Source organism: Marmota monax, unplaced genomic scaffold (genome assembly GCF_021218885.2).
Source record: "Marmota monax isolate L192 unplaced genomic scaffold, Marmota_monax_Labrador192_F-V1.1 WCK01_AAM20220418_F8-fsc00055, whole genome shotgun sequence".
NCBI lineage: Eukaryota > Metazoa > Chordata > Mammalia > Rodentia > Sciuridae > Marmota > Marmota monax.
This window is the reverse complement of record NW_026695205.1, coordinates 11,219,862-11,236,113: the sequence shown is the minus strand read 5'-3', so window position 1 is coordinate 11,236,113 and position 16,252 is coordinate 11,219,862. Positions and strand designations below refer to the sequence as shown.

The 16,252-nt window shown below is 55.1% G+C and overlaps 1 protein-coding gene across 1 annotated transcript; it reads left to right on the top strand.

The window, feature by feature from the left end:
- The first annotated feature begins 1,329 nt into the window (after positions 1-1,329).
- Positions 1,330-15,259, top strand: Mgst3 (microsomal glutathione S-transferase 3). Its single transcript, XM_046430110.2, has 6 exons — positions 1,330-1,464; positions 10,249-10,372; positions 11,267-11,340; positions 12,053-12,110; positions 13,937-14,009; positions 15,019-15,259. Exons 2-6 carry the CDS (start codon positions 10,256-10,258, stop codon positions 15,153-15,155), a joined length of 459 nt encoding a protein of 152 aa, XP_046286066.1. The 5' UTR covers positions 1,330-1,464; positions 10,249-10,255; the 3' UTR covers positions 15,156-15,259.
- The last annotated feature ends 993 nt before the right edge of the window (positions 15,260-16,252 follow it).

The window sequence follows — 16,252 nt, the reverse complement described above, 5'->3', positions numbered from 1 at the left end:
TAAGGTCTTATTCCCATTTGGAAATACATGAAAACTGAATTCCATATCCAGGGTTAGAGGAGATTCTCTTTTCCAGAAATACATGTTGTTAGTAGATATCAAAATGTATTTCCTGGCCCAGAAATCGCTCTTTAAAGAAACTGAGGCAAAAGAAATCGCCAGAAGTATGCACGCAGACTTTCCTGCACAGTTGTACCCCGTAGTGGGAAAGAATAGGGGTTCACCCTGGCCAGGAAGAGACCTGCAGCCACTCCTAAGCCCTGCTTCGGAATGAAACACTCAAGAAAGGAAAGGGATTCTCTGCCTCTGGACAGTGCAGACGACAGTACAGAGAGTATGACTCCATTATGTATGTGTGTGTGTGAACTTCTTGGTTTATTTTCCCCTATATTTTCCAAAATTTCTATAATAAACAAAGACAACTTTTATAATGAGACTTAAAAGAAGGTCCTTGTTTGTGGTCCAACAGGCCTATCTGGGAAAAGGAGGCTGGGATTCTCCTAATTCTCCAACCTGCCTTCCACTGCCCTGCGGTTTTTCTTTTGTGCCACAGTCAGCAGAGGAATAAGATCTCCCTGGATGACGCAGCAGTTTTCCGGTTTGCTTACTTTGTGGGGTGCGAGGGGTTGAACCCAGGAGTGCTAAGCACTGAGTTAAAGTCCCAGGTCTTTTTGTATTTTATTTTGAGACAGGGTCTTGCTAAATTGCTGAGGCTGGTCTCCAACTTGCGATCCTCCTGCCTCAGCCTCCCCAGTCGCTGAGACCACAGGCCTGCGCCACCGCACCCAGCCTCTCCGTTGCGTCCAACATTCAACTAAAGCAAGCCCTCTAACCCTCGCCGGCACCGTGAAACGCAAGCTCTCGCTCGGGGAGGCGAAAGCGCACAAAGCCGGAACCGCGGAGCAGCAGGGCAGGCGCTGGGGCCCTCGAGTCCTCCCGGACGTGCGCGCCGGACTCGGGAGCCGAGGGGCGCGCCCAGGGCCTCGGCGGCCACAGCTGCCGCACGCAGCCCGGCGGGGGGGGGGGGGGGGGACAGGCTCGGACCCGCCTCCCCGAGGACGCGCCAGCTCCCGCGCACGCGCACGCGCCCTGCGTCCCGGGGCGTCCCCGCAGGTGGCCGGCGCCGAGCTACGGTGGCCCTGCCGGGCGAAACCACGGACGCGCCACCGCTCTGCACAGCGGACCCGCGAAGACGGAGCGCGGAGCAGCGGGCCGCGAAGGCGCCGGGGAACCGAGCGGACGCACGGACTTAGGACGGAGGGGCCGTCCGTGGGCATCCAGGGGCAGGAGGGAGCCCCGCCGCCAGGTCCAGTCCCCGGGGCGCGACCTCGGAGGGCGTGGTCGCCGGGCGGGGCCTGCTCGAGGCCCCGCCCCTCGCCCCCGCCCGGCGCAGCCGAGAGCCGGAGCCGCGCCCTTACGCGCTGCGCAGCTCGGGTCTGCACCAGAGCTCCGGAGGTGACCCAGGTGAGTGCCAGCACCTGGGGCTGCGGGAGGGCTGGCCCTCGGGACACTTGGGGGTCTGCACTGGGCGCAGCCTGCGTCCCCGCCGCTGGGGCTGAGCAGGGCTCTCCGCCCGCTTCCTTACCAGATCCGAGCTCCGCATCTCCATGGCTTTTGCTCTCCACCCCCTGATCCCTCCCTGATGAGTGCTTTGGAGCATCCAAGCGACGCCCGGCCTCTAAGTCAGGGGGAGTCTCAAGGTCAACCCTTCCCCCGTTCCTTCGTTTCCTCGCCGGCTCTCCTCGGCCGTGCAGACTTCTGGAGCCCCCTCCCACCTTGCCAAATGCAGCTCTGGTACCGATGGGCGAGCGCAGCACCGCAGAGGAGCTGGCGCTGAGGCCTGAGCGAAAGCGCTGGTTTCTAAAGGGCCTGCGAGCGCTGCGCCAGCCCGAGGTGTTGCTAGGAGCCTTCGGGGACAGCCCCCAGGGAATTGCATTCCGTCCGTCCGACTCTGGAACATTTGTAGTGGAACCTGTAGGTGGGTCATTTCCTACCGCTGCCCCAGAGCAGGAGACCCCTCTAGGTGGGTGGGGGATCTGCATTCCTCTCTCCTTTGAAGTTCAGAAACGTGCCCTGCTTAACTGGTGCCACCACCGGGAGGCCGGGAGCCACAGAGGTGGGGCGTTGGGAGGGACTGGAGACTAGTCCGTGAGTCATTGCCTGAAGTTGTGGCTTCTGCTAATACTTTCCTTGGGAGTCACGAATTTACGAATAGCCTGGGAGACAGTGAGGGTGGGAAGGGAGAAGAAGAAAAGCAGACAGAGGGGCGGAGGGGGTGAAGGAGTGAGTACTGGGCCCCCGGACTTCAGTCCCCTAGCCCAGGGTGAAGGGCGCTTCTGGCGTGTACGCTGTGGGCCTAGGTGTGGTTTGCAGAATTGCTGCAGATTTGGGGGTGGGAGCTGGAACGAGGTGTCTTGGGAAATCTGCAGGTCACCTGGAGCCTTCTGGAAAGCACCCAAGGTTTTTAGTCAGAGTTACAGGCATGTTTTACTTTAGTGAACTTAGAAATGCAACAACATTATCTCTCTCAGAATTAAGAATGTTTATACTTACAGAAGTTAAATAAGGAATTAAATAGAATCAGCATTCCAGAATCCAAACAAATACTTTCACCCCTGGGAAGAGATTTTGTTAAGCTTCCCTCCTGACACAATGTTACAGAAATAGAAAACTTTGTCAAGTGATTTTTTTTTTTTTTTTACCAATGTTACTATATATAAAATGACAGTGATACTGTGACCAGCATAGAAACTGCACTCCAGGGGCTTCTGTAGGTTAGGGAACAAAATCAGAGAAAGGCAGCCTTCCCCCGTATTTGGGTTGCCTCCCGCTGGCCTGGAGTCCTGGAGAAACCGTCCTGAGAGGGGACCTCTTCACCCGGAGGTTAGCACTCTACCCATTATTCAGAGATGCTGAGAAGCCCCTGGCAATCTGGGTAAGGGGGATGAGATCAGCAGGAAGAGCAATTCACTGCATGCGACACATCTCACTGTACGGAAAGGTCTCAGTCCCTATATTCACACATTCTGGCTATTCAGAGCACCATTGCTGGCCACAGTTGACCAAGAACCATTTAGAATTTTAAAGCAATATTTTCCTGGAAGAATATGCTGCTACTATTTTTGCAATAGAATTTACTAGTATTATTTATGAGCAGACCATCCTCCTGAACAAGAAACCAACAGTTATCAGGTAGATTATTTCTATGTAAAACAAAATCTCTTGCAGCACTGACTTCCCTGCCTGCCTGGCGGAGGAATGCAGCAATGAGGGGACAGAAGAACTGTGCCACCTCCCAGATGCGATTTTTTTCAGGATCTCATGGGTCTCCCTGTTGTCCTCCGAGCGCCTCCTAGACTTGACCTGTTCGTTGACTGGAGCATGGATTTTAAGATGCCTTAGTCCCACTTATTTTTTTTAAGAAGTGACATATTCTTCAGAAATGCAAATGGTTGTGCCCAAGCTTGTTCCTAGTGGAGTCAGGTGTGAGGATGTGGAGGCGGGTCCTTCCCTGGGGGGCTGGTACCCCAGCGGGGATGCGGCATCTGCTAAGAATTAACTGCAGTCTGCCTGCACTTCTAGTGGGAAAACCCAAGTGTGTCACTGTGACTCATTCAAGACTTCCTCTTGGCTGGAAGTCGCAGCTTAGCTGCCCCCGGGACTCCCGAGTTGTGACAGTTAAGGGAATCCTGATGTCAAAATGCAGTGCCAGCTTCTGGGCGTTCTGCTTCACCCAGACCCGTGCTTTCCCTCTTCTGATCTCCGCTCCTTTTGTCACGCCGCAGGGCTGACAGGCAATAAAATGGAAGTGTCCCTTTCTCAGTCCTTCCCAAGGTTTCTCTTTTTGTTTCCAATGAGAAACATCTCAGGCTTTAATCAGTCATAGGCTTGGAGTTAATTATTAGCTTTCTTCTTATTAATTTATTTTATGCTTAGGAGAGGGTCAGGGGAGGTGGAGATATTTCAAAGAGGTCAGATGTTGTCAGACTTGCTCTTCAACCTCATTGAAAAGCTGTGGAGCATAGACTCTGCAGCCAGGTTGCCAGGGACTGTGAATCCAGGTTTTGCTTGTAATAGCTGTGTGATCTTGAGTTAATTATTTAACCTCTCTGATGCTCAGTTTCTCATCTGCGAAATAGAGGTAGTAATGTGTCACAGAGATGCTGTGAGAGGGATCCTTCCCTCCCACTGCCCAGCGGAGCATCAGTGGGTTTGACCCATCTGAATAATGGGCTGATTGGTGTCTATAGTAATGGATTTTCCCCCTATGCTTCCTCTGACCTGTCCCCTCCCTTCTCTCACACGGTCTCCCTCTCTCCGGTATAAAGCCAAGCCCTTTCTGGGTGCACCTGCTGGTGTCCTTACATATGTCCCGACATGTCACTGTCGGTGTCCTTCAGGGCTCTCTTCCCAATCTGATCCTCCCATGTCGTCGCCTCTGCGCCCACACCTGCCTGGAGTGTCACGATGACCTCAGTCTTGGTGACCGTCACAGCAGATGGGCGTTGACGCCCTGCATTCCTAGCGGTGCATGGCACTTGGTAGAGTGAGTACTGGAAACAGTCATTCTGAGAAAATGCTAAAGAAGGTGTTAGGCTGGGACACTGGGGTCAGCATCCACTGGGTAAAGTGTGTCCTGCACCATGTTGATCCAGTCACCTTCATTTAATAAAATTTGTGACAACGGTGATTTTTTTTTTCTTTTTTGCCTGCATGTCCTGCAGTCTCTCTCCTCTCTCCCCCCTGCCCTCTGAGGTTGCAGCCTTTGACCTTGAGGAGCACCCAGTGGGCTGTCTCTAGGAGCCCATCCCTTGGGCGGCTCAGCTAGCCTGGCAGGGCTTCTAGGTTAGGGTCACAGGGCCCTAAGCATGGATACCTGTTGGGGAAACTCCTCACACCTGCAGGGGAAGCCCGGTTTCACTCTGTGTTCCCATAAATCCCATGTTCCTGAACCCCTGAAGAGCAGACCTGCCCGCGGGTCCCAGGGGAGACGCGGCTCCCTTCAGCTTGTGTCCCGAGTCCTGTCACAGCCCAGCTCCAGAGGCCCTCGATGAGGCTGTGCCGGTGCAAGCTTGCCCCACATAACCAGAGCCACTCCCTGGCCCTGATCCTTCCCTCCCACCGCCCAGCCGGCTCACCACCGGGCTGGGGTTCCAGCGCCATCTGAACCCGATTCTACAGCCAGGCTGTGGCTGTGTAACTGAGCACACGGGACGGCAGCATGTTCACCACCCGAGGGACAGGTCTGCAGCCTCCTCGCTCACAGTCCACGGGAGGTGTTCTGCCCGCCATGCTGATGAGGAACCACAGGGTATGGGGGCGGAGGACCACTGCCTGACCTGCGCCCGCTGTTGGCCTGCCTGCTGGCTGAGTAACGGTGCCTGCTCAGAGGACTGACCGGCCCTCGGAGAATTGCCTTTGGGATACACGAAGCCACCGCAGGAGAAGAGTTATTTTTTATCACCAGGTTTTTATTCCTTTTCAGTCTAACAGTCATTTGAAGGTTTGACACTGAAACAAACTCCCTCTGTGTCGTGTGGAAGTGAACCAGAGCTGCATTTTGAAGATGTAGGGAGAACCGGAGAAATCCCAGGGACAGACGGCTTCTGGGCCGCTTCCCTCCGACTTCCTGCGTTTCTCTTTGAGCTCCGCCTGGGCTTGGCAGGGTCAGCTGCCCTACCTGGAGGTCACTTGGAGACCTGTTGCTTTGTGGGCTTGAAGTGGACTGGTGGGCCCCCGAGTCCCCTCGGAGTTCCTTGAACCAGCCGGGGTCAGGGACTGGGGGAAGGCCGTCTCTCGTGGTCAGCCAGCCCTTGAGTGGCCGTTCTTACGGGGAACTCACAGGGATGTCGACTCTGCCGTGTAAAATAGGTGCCCTACATGAAAACAGTGGGACACAGCACAGGCACCAGAGGAGGACACACTGAAACGTGGGGCAGCAGAGGTGATGTGTCCTCGTCCCCTTCCCACCAGGGACGTTAGGATAAGAGACACCGGCTGAAAACCTGCAGCACAGTTTGAGGAGACAAGATCACAAAGGGAGTAGAAGTCACTGGTGTCCACGCTGGTGTCTGTCTGTGGCCTGAAGGCTCCAGTGATGTTTAGTACGAGGTCTGTGCCGGAACGGGACTTGTGGGGACAATTGTTGAGGAAAGTCCCTAAATCCTCAAAGCCTGCCTTTTCTTCCGGGTGCCACCCGGGCGGTGCCCTGGGAGTTCCTGCTGGGCAGGCAGAGGGACGCGGGTGAAGTGGAGGGTGCCTGGCCCGGGCAGTGTTCCCACAGGGGAGTTCAGGAAGCCTTGTGGGTTTGCCCTGCTGCGCGCAAAAGAAGCCTGCCCCGGGAGATAAGGCCAGCAGCGGCCCAGGAATTACAGGTCAGGCCGAGCAGAGCCCCAGAAGAGTCAGGTCCCCGGGAGAATCAGCGGATTCCCAGAGGAGCAGCCTGGGCCTCATTGAAACCCTGTGCGACCCTCAGTACTGGGTGAGGGTGACTCTGGGGTCACAGCAGCACTGCCTCCCTGCATCCCATCCTTGACGGGCCTTGCCAGGGTGCCTGTAGCTCACGGCCCCATGTGCTGTGGCCTCACTAGAGCTGCTGCCCTGGGTTCCACCCCACGCAGACCTGCAGGCCCCACTGGGCACCTGTGCCCCACCTGGTTTCCTTCCCCCAACCTGGAATGTTTGGAAGTAATAAATACTTTGACAGACGTTGAAAGTTTTAAAATAGAAGTGCTGCTGTTTTAAGTATTCTGTAGTGATGATCAGTTTCTAAAGTGACCTCTAAGCCTCCGTTAACATCACGGTTATGGTGGAAAGCGAAAGCTTCTCCCTAAGATGGGATCAGGCAGGGAGGCTGCTCTTGGTCTTGGTTGACAGCCAGGGCCATCCATCAGGAGGAGAACACTTCGGCTGGTGAAGTGCTCCCTGCTGGAAGGACGCAGCAGACCTGGCCCTGCCACCGATCCCGTCCCCGACCCCGGGCCAGTGCTGGCCTCCCCTGGGCTGCCACCGTGGTGTGTCCCTCTCCTTTTGCTCTGGGAGTAGCTGCCCAGGAGGAGGTGGCAGGACTGTCCTGGAGCTGAAGCCCACAGAGGGGCCCTCCCCTGCTCCTGGTCAGGGAGGAGCCATCCAGGCTGTGGGCAGGGGCAAGCCCAGCAGCCTGGTCCACACACCAAGAGCGTGAACACTGGTGACTCCCCAGCCATGGGGCTGCCTTCGGCCTCAGTGCCCCGCCCCCCCCCGTGTAAGGGGGTGAGGGCAGTAACTGCCACCCAGGGCGTCTGAGGGCGAGGAGCACTAGCAAGTCTGTTGAGCGCCCGGCGCGTGGGGAGCCCTCTACGGACTGTCTCGTACTGAGGCATTGAGCACACATTGTGATGTTCTTTCCCGTTTCGCTATTTCTGCCAGGTGGGAGGAAATTCCACCAGAGGCTCCTTGGTGACCCCATTAAATCCTTACTTAGCCTCCCACTTGACGTCATGGAGAAGTCGAGGCACCCCCAATCCTTGGTTTTGGATGGGGTGGGCCCCCCAGGTCAGCTCAGCATAATGAGCATGGGGGCCCTTAATCTCCTATTCCTTTGACTGTGGAGAGTCTGGTCTGGTGACGGTGGCCAGGACCGTGAGGAGAGGTCCAGGAACCCAGTGGCTGTTACAAGTTAGGCTCCAAAACGAGTCTCAGAAGAAACTGAGCCATCGTGCCGCCTGCACAGCCTTGAGCCCTGCCCGAGCTGAAGGAAGGAACTGGTCTCCAGGGAGCACGGGCGTAGCTACATGCGGCTTGCTCTGCAGAGGGACCTCGGAGCCCATCATCATGTTCCAGGGACACTACAGGAGAAAGGTGCCCTGGGAGCCTCCGAGAGCTTAGTAGAATGTGATCATCAAGACGAGACTGTGCTTCTGGTTGAATCAGATAAATAGAGTCACCACCTGCAGAATTTGTGTCCAAAATAGTGACAGAAATTTGCCACATTAAATGTGGAGCCTGACCCAAATCATCAGCATCACCTAGGAACTTGTTAGAAATGCACAGTCTTAAGGACACCCCTGGGAGTGGGGTGCATACAAACAAGGCCCAGGTGATTTGATGCCACCGAGGTTTGAGAACCATGGATCTAGAAGATAGAGTAGCAGCACTCTCTGTCTTTGTGCAAGTTACTCCTAAAAAAAAAAGAAAGAAAAGAAATAGGAGCCATTTACCCTGTTCTCTGTGTCGGTGAGTGGCCAGCCACGGGAGAGGTGCCGCAGGCACTGCGCCGCCCTTCAGTTCAGGTGCCTGTGATCTGTAGGAAGCAAAGCTGCAGGTGTCGGAGGCGCAGCCTCTGCACTGCGTCCAGCGCTGGGTAGAGGTCAAGGTCTGACCCTGCTTCCACCTGGAGAACCTTATCTTGTTGCATATAAAAGGGCTGCAGATGGGTGAGAAGAGGTGGTCAGCACGTGGGCACCTCCAGCCAGGCTTCTGGAGGCACACGTCTGTGGGTTCCCCATCTGGAAGCGCCTTGCCTGCAGGACAACCATGCAAACCTGAAGAAAAAGCAGTCTCTTCCTCATGAGCCACGGCATTTCAGTTATACCGAAACTCCAACAGTCGTCATCAGAGAGCCTGGGTGAGCTCACACAGCCTCAGCAGGTCACCCCGCAACTTCCCCTCAAGTTCTTCTTCAGTTTGATAAGGCTATAAATTCAGCATTGGCGCAGAGGGTCAGGAACAGAGTCAATTTCAGGGGCTCTCTACATACAAACAGATTCTGCGATGCTGCGTGGGCTTTTGCATTGAATGACGTTGAATTCAGAGACATGACAGAACTTATTAAAGTGGATAAAGTGAAAATTGTAGCCTGTGATGGTAAAATTACTGGCTCCAATACTACAGACTGAATAGAAAAAAAATTTGACTTTTTCAGGCCATCTTCTGTTATTATTCATCACTATTTGAAGAGAAGCAAAGAAGAAACTTTAAAAACTTATTCTAGCATTGCATAAATGACTACACTGTACTATCAGAGAATTCCAGCAAAAAGAAGCTTATAACTGTATTCTCTTACATTACCTTTATTATACAGCATGAAGAAACATACCTTTTCTTTAATGGCACATCAAAAATTTATGCCTTCTTAAGAACATTCTTTAATAAACTCATTTTAAAACTCAAAAAAGGGTGGGGGGGCTGCAGATGACACAGAGCAGGAATGTCATCAACACAATGCCATCAGCAAAATGCATGTGTTCCACAGGATGCTCAGGGCAGAAGCTGTGTGTCTGCTGTCCGTCCCTCAAGCCTTCCCTGAAGCTGTCTGCTAGCTCAGGGCCCACACATCCCAGGGTGTGGCTGGGGCTGCCTGGGTGGGCACCCTGCACTGGGCTGCCCTCCCCTTCCTTTGCGTGCTGATACACTCAGGCACTCTGAGGGCTGGGGACCTCCACTCCATGCCCTGGAGCCTGAGAAATCAGGGTGGAGCACGTGGCTGCTGTCCGGAGGCGAAGGCCTCCTTCCAGGCCTGGCTCCTGGGCAGGGTCTCTCGCAGCTCCAGTAGAGGAGCCCTGCAGGGAGAGCAGGTCCTCTGCTGCCCCGAGCCCTTCCCCTGTCCCCACCCTGATGGCACAGTCCTCTGCAAACCGTCCATGCTGGCCGTAGCTGGGCTCCCCCTTCCTGCTGATCCCCTGCCTTTCAAGGTACCTCTTGACTCTGCTGTGCGTATACCACCAGCTCATGTTCCACACATGTACCTTCCTGCCAGGAAGCAGAGTGACTTCTGCCAGGAGTGAGCACCTAGCAGATTGCATTTGCAGTTGTGGACGTTCGTTTTTAATTCCTTATGAGTCTCTTGCTGCTGGGTGCAGTGGCACACATGGGAGGATGCAAGTTCAAGGACAGTCTGAGCAAGAAATAAAAAGGGCTGGGGATGGGATGTGGCTCACCCTGGGCTCAGTACCCCCCCCCCAAAAAAAAAAAAAAGTCAAAGGATTCAGAACACTTTCTGGGGCTAGTTCTGAAGTGGTGATCTGATGGCAGCCTGGTTCCCAGGAGCTTCCAAGCCCATATTCTAGGCAGCTTCATAGGCTGGGGAGCGCGGCCCTGCTTTCAGAGTCCTGGAACGGGGCCGTTCAGCGTCCGACTTCGGCTGCAGCTGTGTCCGGGCATGCGGTGGGTGGTGCTCTGGTGGCCTCTCGAGCGTCTCCTTGGGCCTGTGTGTGCACGTGGCTGTGAGGCCCGTGCTGACGGGGCCTCGTGTGCATACCTCCTCCACAGAGCCACGATGGCCGTCCTGTCCAAGGAGTACGGTTTTGTGCTCCTGACTGGCGCTGCCAGCTTTGTCATGGTGCTTCACCTGGCCGTCAACGTTGGCAAGGCCCGCAAGAAGTACAAGGTGGAGGTGAGTGGCGAGCCAGCGCTGGGGCTCCTCGGGACTCGCCTTCAGGCACGGGGGGGGGGGGGCAGGGGCGGCTGGGGGCTGTTTCAGGAGACCCAGCTCCTCAGTGTCAGGAGAGGCCGGAGCTGCTGGGAGGCAGTGTCCACTAGTACTGTTTGTCTCCTCTGCAGCAGGACCAGGGCGCAGGTATCGCAGGGTGTGTTTCACTGCAGCCGTGCTGGGCAGAGTGTGTCTCCTAAACAGGGCTCCAGGCAGCACTGCGGGACCATGTCTCAAGGGACTGCCTGTTTCCCAAGGGGGAAGGAGGCCGCTGTGCCCAGGCTCACTGTCAGGCACAGCAGGGGGTGTGTTGAACACCTCCTCTGGTTCTGGCTCATCTACAAGGATAATGTCTGAAGTTGTCCCTGATGAGCAATTAGATGTCTGTCTCTGTTTATAGTTGGACTCCCTAACTGGAGCTTCTTTTAAACTTTCCATATCTAGTTTCTTCCATTTCCTCCAGTGGACATTGCATTAAAACTCACACTCAGTCACACCTGTGTCCCCACTGGGGGAAATCTTAAAGATGTGGTGTTTGATGATCTCAGGAGGAGCATCCCCAGGCGTCTGTAATGCACCCGAGACCTACACTGATGCAGACACCCATGCGAAGCACGAGTCTGTTACATGCCGCTCCTGTCCCCTGTCCCTGTGCAAGCATAGCTCTGAGGTGCGCTCCTGGAGGGTTAATAGACACACGGAATGTACTTCCGAGATTGGGACTCTGTTGCTGAGAATAGTTAAGTAGAAGTCCAGCGGTCGTCCATCAGTAGGTGATGACTAGGATGCATTGTTTTTAAGTTGATCTGAACTCTCAGAACTTCATCTCCCCGTGGCCATGTGTGCTTTTCTCCGCAGTACCCTGTCATGTACAGCACAGACCCTGAAAACGGGCACCTCTTCAACTGCATCCAGAGAGCCCACCAGAACACGTGAGTGTGGCCCTGCGGGGTGCCGGAGCCCAGGCAGGGTGGGCGTCTGGGCCGGACACCTCACCCTCGGAGCTCTGTATCTGCTGAGCGATAGCCATGACCATGGTCATGGGCACTGCATGCCCAGTACTGTTAAGAAACCGTGGGTGTGAACGGACTGGCCAGGCAGCAGAGTCCAGAGCTCTGCCAACAGCGAGGTTTCCGGAGTCTTTCCAGCAGCAGCTCTGATGCTTACACCCCATCTGCACCCGTCCACACTGAGCTCGGCCCTCCCTGCCCCACCCAGCGGGGAGAGGAGCCCACTCTGACCTGCAGGCCTTCCTCAGAGTGTGCTGCAAGTGAAGTCCTTCCGCCCATGTGTTCTGAGTCACCTCTGCTCCTGTCCAGCACAGAAGAGGGTGGGGTCTGTGGCTGGCCTCTCCCTCTTTCAGTGTTCATGTCTGCTCTTGAGTTCTGACCCGCAGGCAAGAATGGAAATGTCTCTTGGTTGTGTGTGGCATATTTACACAGGGCAATTTTTTTTAAGAGAGAGAGAGAATTTTTTAATATTTATTTTTTAGTTTCTGGTGGACACAACATCTTTATTTTATTTTTATGTGGTGCTGAGGATCGAACCCAGAGCCCTGCACATGCCAGGCGAGCGCGCTGCCACTGAGCCACATCCCCAGCCCCACACAGGGCGATTTTTAAAAGTTCTCTCTGTGTCTTCCAGGTTGGAAATGTACCCTCCCTTCCTGTTTTTTCTAGCAGTTGGAGGTGTTTACCACCCGGTAAGTTTCATGGACTTGGGTTTAGTCTCCTGCGCTTCCTTCCCTGGATGAGTCTCAAAGCCCAGGCACCATCCACTTAAAAGGAATTCAACTATTTCTAAAAGTTCTTTAAAGTCCATGGCCTCTCCCCCATTTTTATAGATAGGGAAAGACTCTTGGACACTGTTTAACTTTTATGAGCTCAGCCACCAAATAGAAGAATAAGACTTTGAACTCAGGCCTGATTCTAGGAGGTCTGCGAGCGTGAACGTTCACTCATGCCCACAGCGAGGTTGCCCCCCACCCAGGGTATGGCGGTGAAGGACACAGAGCCAGTCTCACTGGGGTGTAGACAGCAGCCTAAGTGGATTACCTGGCATGCTAGAAGGTGCTAAAAGGTGGTGGTTAGCGCACAGACCCAACGCAGGGAGGTAAGAGGGAGCATGGCGGGCTGTCCTGAATGGGCGGTCAGGAAGGAGGGTCTTGCAGAGGTGGCCATGGTGAAGCAGAGCTCACTGGGGGAGCCGGACTCTGTCTTCTCCAGCGTGAGACCAAGGCTAGTCCCAGGCTGAGCCTGCCTGTGCTCTTTGGGGAGCTGCATGAGGCCCTGGAGCAGGGAGAGGAGCAGGGGTTGGCGGCAGAGCCGCGGTGAGAGTGGACACCGCCCTGGAGGCCTCCACGGCAGCCTGGGTCACACCCCTGCCTCCGGAAGCTACGTGAACCCAGTTAGCTGCCATTGGGCTGTGCCTTCCAGGGTCAGCTTCTCTGAGCTGTGGCCCCACATCCTGGTTGAAGCCCTCCTAGCCCCCCATCTGTGGACGGCCTGGTTGTCCCCAGGTTGCCAGAGGCCCTGCTGCAGTGCGTCAGCGGGGGGGCCTGTTGTTTCTTATTTTTAAAAGAAACGTCAGCTGCTCGTGTATCTCCTGGGGAGGGTGCATCGCTCTGGTCCCCATTCCTAGGAAGCGGCTGGGCTGGCCGTCTGGACAGCCCTGTCTCTCCAGCCTGGTGTCCCCTCGGCCCCATCCCTGTTCCACGGCCCTAAATCCCACTCCTAGTGCTCAGTTCTTAAGGACGCTCCTAGAGCTGCTCCCCGCACAGTGTCGACCTTGTGACGACCCTGTTTGCAATCCTGGAGGTCCCAGTGAGGCCTGGCAGAGGCTGCAGAGCCTGCGGGCACTGACCTGGGAGGCTGGGGCCTTTATCGCAGTGTCCATCCTCCTGCTGGTATTTGACTCTGTTCAAAATCCACTCCAACAATGACCCTGACATCATAGCCTGCCACCACGGACGGTGCTGGCTGCCAGTCGGAAAGGTGCCTGAGCGTCTGCCCACACCCTGGGCCCCCTTCTTCTGTCGGCACCAGATGGAAGGTCCTCCTCGTGCATGTTTTTCTCTCTCCTCAAGGGCCCTGGGGGCAGGGAGGCCTTTCCCTGCAGGGCGCATGTTCAGGTCATAACCCGAACCCTCTCCCCCTCTCCTGGGAGCCCCTCCCCACGTGTGGCTGCTGCTGTTTCCCCACGGCCCCCTTCCTGTGGTGGCGTCGCTGGAGATGACACAGCACGCTGCAGGTGGAGTGCAGGGGACACTGGGGACCACAGTTTCCTCTCTGGCTCCCCTGGGCCTGCCTGTCCTCCCCTGAGCTGTGGCCCCAGGTTTCCAGGCTGGGACAGTGATTCCCTTGCAGAAGGCTGGTACTCAACTCCAGGCCAGCAGCAGGTCACAGAAGAACCACGAGAGTTTGAATCCCACTAAGAGGTCGCGGGGTGGGGGGATACCTTGGCAACCCATGGAGTCATCACTGGTCCAGGTGTTTCTTGAGCACAGACCCTGACTCTGCTCTCTCTCAGCGGGTAGCTTCTGGCTTGGGCCTGGTCTGGATCATCGGACGAGTTCTCTATGCCTATGGCTACTACACGGGAGGTGAGTGCCTGAGTCCTGTGCTCTTGGGGTTTTCCTCCTAGCAGGGCTTTTTTTTCCTGTGGGGGGTGGCGGGGTGGGGGAAGCCTGGGTATGGAACCCAGGATAGAGACAAGCTCTCTACAGTGCCACACCCCAGCCTTATCGGGACCCAAGAAAAGGGGAAGTAGCTGGGTGATTAAGGTGAAGGCCTCTTCTAATTTTTACCAACCTTTGAATCATCAAGACTTTTTTTTTTTTTTGAGCTGGGGTCTGTGTTGTCCAGGCTGGTCTCAAGTGACCCTCCTGCCTTAGCCCCCTGAGTATCTGACACTAGAGTGCCCACCACTGTGCCGGCTACAAACATCTGTGTGTGTGTGGTGCTGGGGATGGAACTCAGATCCCAGCACGTGCTAGGCAAGTGCTCTGCTACCAAGCTCATCCCAGCCCCTTCGCAGTTTTATTCTGAAAGAGGGCCTAAGTCACTCAGGCCAGGTTTCATCGTGATCCTTCTGCCTCAGACTTCCCAGTACTGGGACTACGGGTGTGCACCACCATGTCTAGTGCTGAACTTACTTTTAATTATTTTCCATATGCCAGTTGCTATTTTGCATGTTAACTTTATAGCAACTCTGTGTTTGACAGATCTCATTCTGCAGAAGAAAAACTGAGGCTTAGAAAGAGTGGGACTGTGAGTCACCCAGCTGCTAAGTACGGACCCGTAGGATCCAACCCCAGCTGGTGACTGCAGAACCTGCCTCTGCTCTCACACTGCAGGAGGCAGGTGGCCCTCCGGGACCGGGAGGATGTGGGCTGCACTTACTCTTTAAGAGGGAGATTCTCCCAGAGCCCTGGAGCACAGCTGCTTCCCCCCCCCCCACTCTCCTGAGTCCCCTGGCTCCTCTTGCAGCATCTCATGGACCCCCAGCCTGGGACTGGCCAACCTCAGGCCAGGCTGTCCAGGGGATCGTCCCAGATGCCGTCACTGAGTGGCCTGTGGACATCCTGGAAACTCTCTTCTCTTCTTTTTCAGACCCCAGCAAGCGGAATCGCGGTGCAGTGGGCTCCTTCGCGCTCCTTGCCTTGATGGGCACCACCGTGTGCTCTGCGTTCCAGCATCTGGGCTGGGTCAGAACTGGCTTGGGTGGGGGGTCCAAATGCTGCCACTGAAGAGCTACAGGAACCCAAAGACTCGTTCGTCTTGAGTGACTTACCTTCACTTCCAGTTACTTTTTTTTTAATATAATAAAAACTTACCTGGCTTGGGCCTCAGACCTCAGCCTCCTGACTTGCCATTTCTTCTTGAGCCTCTCAACAGGATTAGCCTGTGCTTCCTAGATGAGAAGAGCCCCAGGCATTGAGGATCCCCCCTCCCCTGCCAGCAGACTCCTAAGCAGCTTGTAAAGTTGAGAAAAAGTCCGACTGTGGCAATGTGTTCACAGTCACGCACAGCAGTGAGAAAATAACAAAATCTCTCCTAGCTCCATTAGGACACATTATCTCATCACTCTGCGCTCATAATTAAAAGTAAGGTCTTTAGAAACTCTGTTGAAGAGTGCTTCTAGAGCCTGGGGTTGTGTAGAGCACTCGCCTAGCATCTGCGAGGCATTGGGTTCCATCCTCAGCACCACATAAAAAATAAAGAGAAAGATATTAAGCCCAACTACAACTAAAAAATATTTTTAAAAAGTGTGCTTCTATTTGCTCAAGAACAACTGAAGCAATAGACTAGATCTAAGGTGGGACTTAATAGGGAGAATGTCACCTTACGCGTTGGAGTACAGAGACCTGACTGCACAGGTACAGTGGGGAAGACTGCACGGGTGCAGCTGACCTAGAGGACGATGCGAGTGGGCAGAGTGCAACTACTGACCCGAGAACTCACGGGGCCACTGACAGGACACAGCCTCCAGACCCGCTGTCTGGCTCGGGGCCCCAGCAGCCTGCTGGAGTATGGGGGAGGCGGGCAGTTCTTCATTCGCACAGGCCACATTCCGAGTGTTCAGAACCTGTGAGGGCTCAGGGAGAGTGTGGACACAGGCCTGACGCTGGGGTCCAGGAGATGTCCAGCCCACCGCCCTACTGCTTACGCTTTGGGGCCGAGTTGGTGACGGATGGAGTGCTGTGGTCAGCCTTGGCCTGGTGACCACGTGGGGCCCTTACCACTCAATTAGGCGTTGGACCAGGTCAGTGTATGCTCTATTGTTAGTTCCTAAGAAATTTTCACCAGCGAAGAAAAAAATGAGTTTGCCACACTTCAATCTACC

Excerpts from the sequence above, each read along its gene's own strand:
- Mgst3 (XM_046430110.2), top strand. The coding sequence starts at position 10,256 with ATGGCCGTCCTGTCCAAGGAGTACGGTTTTGTGCTCCTGACTGGCGCT. Across the intron at positions 10,373-11,266 it reads GCAAGAAGTACAAGGTGGAG|TACCCTGTCATGTACAGCAC; the intron begins GTGAGTGGCGAG and ends TTTTCTCCGCAG. Across the intron at positions 11,341-12,052 it reads CAGAGAGCCCACCAGAACAC|GTTGGAAATGTACCCTCCCT; the intron begins GTGAGTGTGGCC and ends TGTGTCTTCCAG.